Raw genomic sequence first — 12,554 nt, 5'->3', positions numbered from 1 at the left:
CTATAATCATCTGTTTCGTCTCTGTGCCTCTTGATCAAATTGTGGCAAAGATTCAGCTAAATACTAGCTAAACATGAATATTTTGATGGGTTAAATGAAGTCTGGTCCGAAATTTCTGACTCTTTGAATCGTGTAACCCTGTTCGAAGCATCAAATGCGTATTCCCCATTTCCCTCGTCCCTCCAACCTTCCCTGAACCAACCCTCCACCCAACACAATGCAATGCAACCTTCCCTGTACCATCACAATGCAACGCAACACACTCTGTACACAAGCTAGCTACAAACCTACACCTACACCTAGCTTATCAGCATCGCAAGGATGCATGAAAAGGCTTAAAGATCGCATGCATGGATGCATGCTCAACAGCCATGCCCAAGCCAAGATCCTTGCTTCTCCACCTCCTCCTAATCGCCAGCTGCATTGCCAATGCCGCCGGCGCCGATGATGCCCCGTCGCAGGAGCCCACCACACCGTCCTCGTCGTTCCAGGGAGAATGGCAGCTCCTCCATGCGAGCATCGGCGTCTCGGCGATGCACATGCAGCTGCTGCCGGGGGACTTCATCCTGATGTTCGACCGCACCGACACGGGGCCCTCCAACATCTCGCTGGCCGCGCTGGCGCCGTGCGCGGCCACCGCCGACGGCGCCGACCGCACGGCCCAGTCGGTGCTCCTGGACCTCCGCTCCAACGTGCTGCACCCGTACCCGCTGGCCACCAACCCGTAGTGCTCCTCGGGGGCGCTGCTCCCCAACGGCACGCTCCTCCAGACCGGCGGCTTCTCCAACGGCGACCGCATCGCGCGGCTCATCTCCCCGGCCACGGGATGGGTCGAGCTCCCGTCGTTCCTCGCCGCGCGGCGGTGGTACGCCACCGACATGATCCTCCCCGACGGCCACGTGCTCATCCTCGGCGGGCGGCGGCAGTCCAACCTCGAGTACTTCCCGCACGCCGATGACGTGGCGCCGGCGCAGGCGCTGACGTTCTTTCCGTTTATGGACGAGACGACGGAGCCCGACGCCGAGAACATCCTGTACCCTTTCGGCCGTTCCTCCACCTCCTACCTGACGGCACTGTCTGTCTTTGCCAATGACCGTGCCGTCGACTTCGACCCATATAACCGTGTGCTCCGCTCCGATGGCTCCCAGCCGTCCCATGCGGCGTGCCGAGGAACTACCCGTCATGTGGCTCATATCCGGCTTTGCCCAGACGCGCATATGAGTTTCCTAGTTTGGCCGTACGATTTCTTAGAACAAATGGACGAAAACCTAAAAAGTATTACCTTCTGAATCAAAGGCCTGAACAGAAACGGTGCTCCACGTTCACATGTGAGGCATCACGCATCAAAAGGTAGAGATGCACGCCTTCCAGTTCCTCCCAGCTGGCAAAACTGGCTCTAATTACCTTCTTAGTTTAGTTTGTGCAACGCCCTATCAACCTGAAGGGAATCGGATCCTTCAGATGGCAATAGGGCATCTCTAGTTAGTTGTACTCCTACAGCATTTAGCTCTGCATTGCGCGGGCATTGGAGTCTCTCGACCACTCTGAGACGAGATGAAAGTGATAAGCTGACGTGCCGATGGTGACAGGAGTGAGAACATCGCATGGCCCAGGCGGCTACGGATCGGAGTACTGCTTGACGGTGTGCATGTCAAGCCTCGCCTCCTTGTCCTCGGTGTCCCTACCGGGGGCCCAGGCTCGACCAGAATCCGGCGTCGGCTTCGGTTTCGGTTTCGGTTTCGGGGTCACCTTCGGAGTCGTCGCCTCGTCGGACGCCAAAGGTTTCCTCAAGCAGGGCCTTGTTTAGATGCCATCCAAATTCCAAGTTTTTTCACTCTCTCTCTATCACATCAGTTTTTAGTCGCTTGCATGGAGTATTAAATGTAGGTAAAAAAAATAACTAATTACACAGTTTAGTTGAAAATTACGAGATGAATCTTTTGAGCCTAGTTGGTTCACGATTGGACAATATTTACCAAATAAGACGAAAGTGGTACTATTCATCGGGTTCAAAAAATTTACAAAGTGAACAAGCCCCAGATTGAAACCGAGTGGGGCAATCATTCAAATACTCTAGTGTTTTTCTGTGACGACTGAGACGCTAGAAAGGACATTTGCAGCAATGGCGATGTGCGGTGGACGTGGACGCGGTGTGGCCCTTGTCGTTTTTGATGTGTGCTGGTATCAACGCGTCCCCGTGACGTGGCGCGGTCGGCACACAGTTCAAATTCATGCGGACTTTTATTTTCACCTGCTAAAGTTTCGTACGTTTACATACAGTATTAAATATAGACTAAAAATAATTAATTTTATAGATTGATACTAATTTACGAGATAAATTTATTAAACCTAATTAGTCTATGATTTGATAATGTTGTGTTATAATAAACATGTGCTAATGATGGACTAATTAGGCTTAATAAATTCATTCCAGGGGCTTTTTTTTGGCGAGGCACATTTTTAGGCGAGGCACATGCTTACTGAGGATTAATCTCCTACAACTTACAACTAAAAAGAACAAAAGTAAAACTATTTTTTCGTGCGATTTTTTTTTTGTCGCTCCTCGCTCCCGTCCACGCGATACCGCGTCACGCTCTCCACTCCATCCTCCCCGCCGCCAGCCCCGCACGCCCGTAGCCTCCCTCCACGCTCGTGACCCCCTCCGTGCCGATCCATCTCCCTTTCTGATCGGCATCGGATGGCGGCGAGGTGACACGGCGCTGCGGCCCCCCATGGGAGACGCCCACCCAGAACACGCTCACCACCCGTGGCTTTGTAAAAAGGAAGGGGGCATTCTCCACTCGCAATCCCATGGTGCGCCACCCTCGCTCCTCCGTCCCTCTCCATAGCCCATCGCACACGCCCTCGCCACCGTCGCTGCCGATGCCGCGCCACCCCCGCTCGACCCTCGTTGCGGACTCCGACGCCGCCCACCCCACGCCCAACCATCGCTGGATCTGAGGATGCCCCCACGCCCGATGTCGGCCGGATCCCAACGGGAACGTGACGACGCCTCCAAGACTGCGCAGCCATTCGGTGTCCACCGATTGGCGCCCTACGACTCCAATAAATTGCTCAACATGGCCACGATTTTTCAGCACCGGCAACCACGTCAATGCACCTCCGGCGCTAGTATGTCTCCCACTCGGTCTCTCATCTGCAGTGCGTAGCTCCAGGATCTGATCAGGTTTGTGTTTCTCGCGCCCAATTCCGCAGAATTTTGTAGCTTCAATACAAGTGTTCATGGTGCACCGCCACCGCCCCCTTCGGCTGCCGCTCTAATTCGCCCGGCACCTGCTCCCCCCCCCCCTTGGGTCGGCTGGCTAGGACCATGCGCCGCTCTCACCCAACAAGTTGCAGGACGTCGCGATCACGGCCTCGCCCGGTTGGCTGGTTCCTAGCTGATGGCGGCGGCGCTCTCTTGGCTCCTGCTCGGTTGCGTCTACGTGCTGGGGTACCCTGACCTAGACCTAGTACGGGGAGGGGGGTACCGGGGCAGTTGTCTGTGGCTTTCCTGCAGTTCGCTGACTATGTGGACGAGGACGAGGGCACTAGGAGGAGTACCTCACCGAAGCTGAGGATGCTGCCAAGTCCAAGCCATCCCTGCTCAACGGAGGTTCGATCCATTATTACTCACCTGAGTCACCCCTCTTGATGAATATTTAAAAAAATGTGATATCATACTCTTCTTGTTTGTTACTCAGTGCTAGCAGGATAGTAGTAGTTGTGGTCAGAGGCTGTCACCTGTTATTGATGTTAATTTCCGTATTGTTTGCTTTCCATTTCACTGCATGCTAGAACAGAGGAATTTCGCTGGAGGTTTTCGTTAGTTACTGAAAGAAATTCATTTATTAAAAACGTTTCACATTACAATTCATTTTGTAACAGATGGTAGTACTGTCATAGTTTCGGTTCACTCACTAATCTTCTTGAAAATTTTCTGTATTGCATTTGGTATTGTGTAGAGAACTTTCACAGCCATGCTATCTACTTCAGTGCTTCTTGTTTAATTCGGATAGCTATCATCCCTAATGCCCATATTGGTGGAAGCAGCATAAGTTTCCTCATACATTTTTCTTTTGCTACTCTGAGAAGTCCCAATTTTTTTCCATCTTTTCATTTTGCATGGAGTATATATTTCAACATGGCAAATAATGTGCACCCCAAACCTTACTTGTGGATAATGTTGTGTAGTATATTACCAACCAATGCCTGTGATTGGGCAAAAACCTTAAATTTTCAACAAATAATTGAAGAATACAGTAGCATCTATCCTCAGAGACTCTGTTACGGCTGACCATATGCATGCCTAACTATGGCGAGATGCTTTATCCATGATACTACTACATTTGCGCTCCATAGACCGTGTTTTAGACACAGCTTTTTTGAATTATGCTGTATAATTTGGCTGAAATTTGTTTGTTATATAATATATACCCCTTTTTTCCCTAGCGCCTTGAACATTGCCTCTTGACGTTGAGCGGTTGAGGTAGATCTTCCTAGCTAGCTCAGTTGTGCTGCTGCGTGATGTCATTAACATTGATATGGATAATCAGTTGGCTGGCAAATATAAGCATTTTCTATTCATCCGTGGCCATTTGTGCTTCCATCAGAAGCGTTGAATTTTCTGATTGCATACAAGGATTGATTTTTTGGTTTCAGAATGCACATATATATCCCTAATAGCCATCGTTCTTGTGTAGTTTGGTTTAGCAGTGTCTGATGCAATTAGATCATGGATGGATACAGTTTTGCACTGTCCATCTCTAATTGAATGGACTCTGCATGCGGTCGATTTTTGTCATTGCTCTATTAGAGTTGATTACCTCGCATCCAAGAAAATGAGCTACATTCTCATATTAGTAATTCATGGGAGTTACAACATATGCAATTTTATTTTCCTTGCTTTTGTTTGTTATCTCACAGGGATCAACCTAATATGATCAATACTTTTTGTTAATGCTCTAACCAATTATTTTATAAAGGAGATGTGTATTGCCCCAGTTCCATATATCTAAAAAAGAAATATGCAGTTTTTTTTTAACCGAGCTGAGGAATATTCATATGGTGATATGATTTGGCCCTCTGGTGGAGGCAATACACTTGTGTGGCCATTCCTGCCAAGTTCACTTTTGCATGCTGCGGCTATCAGTAAGAGGAGCAGATCAGCCCTTGTTTCCCCCTTCTTTTCTGCACTAACGCTCTCTTCATTTTATGTTTCTTAATATTTTTATTGTATTATACTGCAGGGCACATCATTTTCAGTAAGACAAACATATATTGAGCACAGGCAGATGTCAAAATCTTTAAGTTTGTAGAAAGATGAGTTAATATTTTAGGAAACTTTGTATTATGAGATATGTTGTATCATTAATTATCGACAACTGTTTGGATTGGTAAATGCTTTGGCATCCCATTGTGAAGTATCTTTCCTTTTGATCAATCCAGTATGCAAGAGAAGTGAAATCGGTGTGTTTTCAAGTGAATGTTATCAATTATCAATAACTGAGTGAGACTCGATGGAGGAGCAAAGTGGCTGAGGCTGGCGCTTGTTATATTTGGCGAGGCAAAGTAATGCATTAGTTTCAGTGGGACAATTGTTCTTTCTGGCAGGATGGACTTACTATATATTGATCAATGTTTGGTCCTATTCCTGGCGTGTTATTTATTTGATCAAAGCCGGTGGTGTTTTCAACCTCGACACAGATTGTCGGTAGGATTTCTTTGATCGCGCTAATCTGTTGAAACGGAAGTACGAAACCAATGTATGATGTTATTTTACATTAGCTTAACCCAGCCAAATATATAATTTCATAAATATTTTTGGTTCCCGTCGTATCACGGAAAGGTCTATATAGTAGAGTTTGTGAGCCTGCGATGCCGTGCTCTTAGTAACTGTTAATTTCATAAACTTTACTTTTTTGGATTAAATGTCAGTCACTACCGGAGACTGTGTAGTTACCGAGTGCCCCGACAATTACCGAGTGTCAGAAGTCGGGGCACTCGGAAAACAGTATTTACCGAGTGTCAACACTCGGAAAACAAAAACACCCGGTAGTAGACCGCTTTACCGAGTCCACACACTCGGTAACTTAAGACAATCGGTAAAACTACAAGTTTACCGAAGGGGCGCACTCGGTAAAAACAGACACTCGGTATTGAGGTGCCACGTCACCTAGGATAGCAACCGTGCGCCGAACGGCGTCACGGCATGACATGTTTACCGAGTGTTATGAGCGTACACTCGGCAAAAATCACGGTAACAGCTCCGCCCGTAAAGCGCCCATAGCAAATAAAAAAGACCGAAAATGTTTACCGAGTGTCACTGCACAACACTCGGTAAACACTATCTTTTACCGAGTGTATTGGCGCAACACTCGGTAAAATTCAACCAAATTTCTAGTTTTTCCCTTCATTCTTTTTCCTCTATCCACATATGATATTTAGTACTCCATTCCGAAATATGGTGTTTATTTCGATTTATTTACTATATTTCACAAAATTTTCATTCTTTATGAAAATTAGGTACATATCGTGTAAATTTAATTGTAATAATTAAAATCGAACTCGATAAATCACGAGATTGGAAGAATTAACATTGAAGCATACATCTATGTTATAGAAAAAATTTCATAACGTTTTGGAAGTATTTTTACATTCGTCGCTGCCGAACCGGTACATCTCCCAAAGAGACGCTAAACATTCACAATGACGAGTAGGATTTCTATTAAGAGTGAAATTCAACAATATGATTTGAACTTGGAATTTTTTAGATAGTAAATAGATGACATGAAATAGTTCATGTGAAAGTTTGGTGAATTTTAGGATTAAATTGGCATTTTTTCTTTTTTGTTTTGCATGAAATAATGGATACTTTTACCGAGTGTGACCTGAAACACTCGGTAAAGGTTAGCCACGGCCCACCTGTCTGCCACAGTGGGCTGCCATGCTTCTGTTTACCGAGTGCCGTAGATCTGGGCACTCGGTAAACATGTACCAGGCTTATATTTACCGAGTGCCGTAGATATGGGCACTCGGTAAACATGAGTTTACCGAGTGCCGTACATCTAGGCACTCGGTAAATAGAAGCATTCAACACAGCCGTTTCTCCCTCAAATCGTGCACAGACGCACACACACACACCGCACACGCCTCCCCACCGCCGCGGCCGCCTCCTCCCCTCCACCACCGCCGCCACCGGGCGGTCCCCCACAGCCGCCGCCACCGGAGAGACGGAGAGAGAGACAGCGGCACCGGCGCACCGGACGACGATCCCCTCCACCGACGCCGCCCCGTGCTCCCTCCTTCGCTCCCGTTCCCGCGAGGTGGGGTGGGGTGGGCCCCAGCAGCAACGGCGGCGGCGAGCACTCTCTCCCCTCCACCACCGCTGCCACCGGGCGGTCCCCCACAGCCGCCGCCACCGGGGGAGGGCGGTCACCCGCCGCCACCGCGGGACTGCCGCCGCCGCGGCCGCCTCCTCCCCTCCAAGCTCCGGACCTGCTCATCTGCTGACTGAAGCATTGCTCTCAAATGCTCGGTAATTTCCTTGCAATCGTACAATAGATCCCTTGCTTTTGATAAAACTTGGCCCATTGCTTTGATTCTATCCGAAGCACTGCAAATTAGAGAAGAGATAAATCAGTAGAGAAAGAGAAAATATTCAGTGGTTGATGGATGCTATTATCTTGTTCAGTGCTGTTGCCCAATTGAATAGTCGCTTCACAAAACAAACTTCATGTTCAGATCCTCTCAACTGTAGGATTTCTATTTCTTGAAGGTTAATCAATGAAAGTTTCTCGATTTTCCAGTTTGATTGTTGAGCACAAACACAACCCGGTGGGCATGAAGTTTTACCCTGACAAGCAACATATTAGCATCATAAGTTTAACATATAACACCGTATGGAATAAAAGGAGAGGAACCTTAAAATTACCAGAATCCCTAAATACTTAGGCCCCATTTGAACCATTTGGATTCTGAGAATCCACATAGAAAAATTCCCAAAATCCTAGTATCTCATCAAACAGTCTTGATTTTAGAGGGATTTTCACTCATAGATATTTAAAATACTCAAATCCAATAAAACTGTTGTGATTCTTTTTATCTGGATTCTCAGAATCCGATGGGATTCAAACAACACCTTAGAGATGTGTCATCAAGACATCAACATCTGTGAAAAAATTCTTCTACTGAACACTCATCTTTTCTTGACATACATGGAGTGTGATCATGTTGTCAATAAGTTAACCGAAAAGCCTTGCGACCAAATCTTGCTAGGCATTTTGCTCCCATTTCTGAATTGAGGATCTCCAGCATGGAGTAGAGTTGTTGGAGCATGTGCTACAGCTGTGCTGTGCAATGTGCATCTGCATCCGAGCCGAGACTGCTTTGCGCCTTTGACTCCAAAGTCCAATGTCCAATGTCCAAAGGGGGCCAACTGGCCATAGTAGTATTAGTATTTAGGAGTACTCCATTTATAGTATATATAGTAATATAAATTCGGCATGCATCAGCAAAAGGAATTGGAGCAGCAAAGAGCCTGCGTTTTTTTTTGACATCCATCACTATACACAGTAAGTACATGCATACGTACTCCTCCGACTGGCAGTAACCAAAAGGTTGACCACTGTTAGTCTGTTACAGTAACCATCCGTGTTTACCTTGTCCAACCGAAATCATGAGACAGATAGGCACTCACGGATTGAGAAATGAGATAGGCAAGCAGCAGCAGCTTCCGGGCGGTACTGTCGGAGATCCCCTCCCCTACCCGGATGTTGACGTGACGGGTCCAGGGTCCTGGGTCCGTCCGGTCAAATGCGTGTTGGTCCGTGAACATGGCTCCAAATGCAAGTGCAATTCAGATTTCAGGGACGTCCATAGTCAGCGAGGCTAAAGTTTACCTCAGGGCATAAGGTTATCAAATGAAAGTGAGGAAAGCTTTGACAGAAGACATACCAAAATCTTACCTTTTCCTAACTTTTATTGTGATATCATGATTGAGCCTGCCCTGCTAAAATTCAATGAACTTGCAGTACAATATACCATATATTTCAAACAGACCGACTAACTAAAAAAGACGCTTATTTCCAGCACAGGTGCTAGAAAAGAAGTGCTTTGATAATGAGATACATATACCATATGTTTACCACGGTTAAACTTTGAAACTAACAGTATGAAACCAGCACCTAGAGCAAATAACAACTCATCAGTCTATGGCATGGCAGGAAACGCAAGAGCATATTTCTTTACATTATTTATTTCCATGGCAGCTTCGTACTACCTGTAGTACCAAAAAAGTAGCATATCTTTACAGCTAAAAAGACGCAAAGGGGATTGTCAACCTGCTGATGCTCTACCTCAATCTTCGATAAATCTTGCTAGTGATGTTTGTGGCTACAAAAAAATTGGTTCCATGTATTCCTCCATCTACAAGTGACATAGCGGCCTTTCAACCTTAGGTAAAATCTCATCATCCAATCTAGCAAACATCTTCTATGTGAATCGACCAAGAACATGAATGTCTCTTTATCATCTCATATGGTTTTTCTCTAGCACTACTACTCTATTGCTCTAAACTGCAATATCGTCTATATGTTAGGATGGATGACCGTCAGTGGATGTACACGGGCTATCAGAAGAGGGGTCAATACACAAATGAATGGATTGAGAAGGCCAATGATTTCATGATGAAGGCATTTGCAAACGGACGGCGACATGCCTGGTGTCCCTGTAGGAAGTGTAAGAACAAGGCAATGAAAACATATGAGGAGATGACTAAAGATCTTGTCAACAATGGATTTGTAGAGAACTATACCCGGTGGACCATGCATGGTGAACGCCATCGTGCGAGAGAAGAGGTCGTGAGACAACGGATCGAGGAGTTTGATTCTGAAGCCGGGGTGGCAGAAATGTTAAATGACCATGACATGGCTTTCGATGAAGGAAGTGTAGAGCAGGAGCCAGAGCAAACTGCAAAGGCGTTTTACGCCATGTTGGATGCGGCACAACAACCCCTTCACGGGCGCACCAATGTTTCTAAACTGGATGCCATTGCACGTCTAATGGCTGTGAAGTCCCAGTTTAGCTGGAGTAGAGAATCCTTCGATCAACTGTTGACAGTAGTTGGCACCCTACTTCTGGATGATCACGTTCTGCCAAAGAACACGTATGAGTCAAATAAAATCCTTCGTGCACTCAAGATGTCGTACGAGCAGATACATGCTTGTCCGAACGGATGCATCTTATTCAGGGGAGAACATGCTGACGATAAGTACTGTCCGAAGTGTAAGGCATCTAGGTACATTGAGTTAGAATCTGGTGATGGTCGGAAGACACAAACAAAAGTCGGCGCAAAGATCCTGAGGTACCTTCCTTTCATACCGAGGATCCAACGGCTTTTCATGAGCGAGGAATCCGCAAAACAGATGACGTGGCACAAAACTGGACGCCGATACACTGACAAGATGATACATCCGTCCGATGGTGAATCATGGAAAAGCTTCGATCGGAAGCATACCGACAAAGCTGACGAGGCTCGTAATGTACGCATTGCACTGGCAACTGATGGGTTCAATCCTTATGGAATGGGTTCTTCACCATACACATGTTGGCCCGTATTCGTCATCCCTCTCAACCTCCCACCTGGCGTCGCCTTTCAACGGCAAAATATTTTCTTGTCACTTATAATTCCAGGACACCCGGGGGCTAATATGAGTGTGTACATGGAGCCTCTGATAGACGATTTGGTCCGTGCATGGGACGAAGGGGTAGTGACATACGACCGATTCACTGTTGAGATTGTCTTAGATGTAGATCTCGCAATGGAAGTAGACAATGATACGGTCATTGTTGACGGGGATGATGGAGAGGAGGTTCACAACACGAAGGACTTGTTATTACTTGAGCAACACCATTCAGGCAGTGTCGCTAGTGATGAGACTTTGAGAGACGATCATAATTACGTCGACAATAGCGATGATGAGATTTTTGGCCCACCTATCGATGATCTTGATGATTATTTCAAGTACATGTAAGATCTGTAGTACTTATGGCAATTTTATACATGTATGATACATTTACTTATTTTGCATCTCTTTTATACATGTATGATACATTTACTTTTGTATATGCGTACTGATAGTTTATTCCTTTTGTTGCAGGTGATTGATGGTGGGCGGTGGAATCAGGAAGATTAGGTCGGTTATGACCTTACTGGCTGGTGGCGAGGGGTCCAGCCAGGGTGGAGGAGGAGGGCGTGCACAGACTGAGGGTGGAGGGCGTGCCCTGGGAGGAGGAGGACGACGACGACGAGGGCGTGCCCAGGAAGGTGGAGCCCAGGGTGGAGGAGCCCAGGGTGGAGGAGGAGGACGGCGACGACGAGGGCGTTGAGAGCCGACACCTCCTCCACAGGACGACGACGACGAGTTCGTAGCAGCCACGGAGGAGGATGAGGAGGAGGAGACTAGGGAGGAGATAGCGGAGGCGGTGGAGGAGGCACGGAGGGAGGATGAGGCCGAGCGGGCTGAGCGCGAGGAGGATGCCGACTTGCTGGCAGAGGAAAATGGGGTGCCTACGGTTTGGCTGCGAGGGTCGTCGCGCCTCCCAGACTTACCCATACAGAGACGGCCAGTGATTCGACCCTCCGGAACTAAGTAAGTAATTTTTGCATGTTAACACTACTTCACAGGTTTTTAAGTTATAACAGAAACTAATATTCAATCTCAATAACTTTGTGCAGGGATTGGGAAATGGTGATACCAGGGAGTCACTCTCGCCGAGTAAACGGGATCCTGGGTCTTCTGTGCAGGGCAAACTACCCCGGGATGGTGAGGATCGATGGTGTTGTGCAGCCCACCATGAAGTGGTCCCACTGGCACGCCGCCAGCGATCAGACTGATCGAGCTGGCAGGTGTTATAACAGCAAGGCCGACCGGGTGATGAAAGAGCTGTGGGTACGTGTTCATCGCACTATGCTGATAATAACATCACATTAATTGTATATTACTGACTGTATTTGCTTGTAGGATTACTACACCTTGGCGGAGGGAGTACGTAGGGAGGACGCGGATGACGTGGTGAACAGAGTCTGTGTTCACCGAGTGCAGGACCTCTTCTACGAGACAAAGCTCATGTGCAGAAGAATTTACCATGCCCGCAGAGGACACAGAGTCACCAGAGCACAGGCAGTGCACCTGCCCCTGACTAAGGAGCAATACTTGACGGTAAACATGAGATTACATCGTCTACGATTAATTGCACTGAAATTGATTTATGATTTGTCATGTGCTCGTGTACGTGCAGGTGCCTCCTGCTTGGTGTGTGGGGATGGACAACTGCTGGGAGGCCATTGTGGACAAGTGGTTGAGTGAGGAGTACGAGCAATATCACGCCGTACGCTCACGTTGCCGTGCGATGATGCAGGGTTCCTCGCACAAACAAGGCCCCACTACCCTCAAGGAATATGCAGCCAGATATGTACGCGGATTTCATTTCGTTGTTGCTATGCTAACTCCTGAATGCATAATATCTTATTGTTGTGCTTCTTCCTGCAGACG

General features: G+C 47.2%; 1 protein-coding gene across 1 annotated transcript; it reads left to right on the top strand.

The window, feature by feature from the left end:
* The first annotated feature begins 371 nt into the window (after positions 1-371).
* On the top strand, positions 372-1,289 carry LOC136488189 (putative aldehyde oxidase Art an 7). Its single transcript, XM_066485200.1, has 2 exons — positions 372-668; positions 729-1,289. Exons 1-2 carry the CDS (start codon positions 372-374, stop codon positions 1,287-1,289), a joined length of 858 nt encoding a protein of 285 aa, XP_066341297.1.
* Positions 1,290-12,554: the final 11,265 nt, after the last annotated feature.

Source organism: Miscanthus floridulus, chromosome 10 (assembly GCF_019320115.1).
Source record: "Miscanthus floridulus cultivar M001 chromosome 10, ASM1932011v1, whole genome shotgun sequence".
NCBI lineage: Eukaryota > Viridiplantae > Streptophyta > Magnoliopsida > Poales > Poaceae > Miscanthus > Miscanthus floridulus.
The sequence above is the reverse complement of the archived record's forward strand: the minus strand, read 5'-3'. Positions and strand labels throughout refer to the sequence as shown.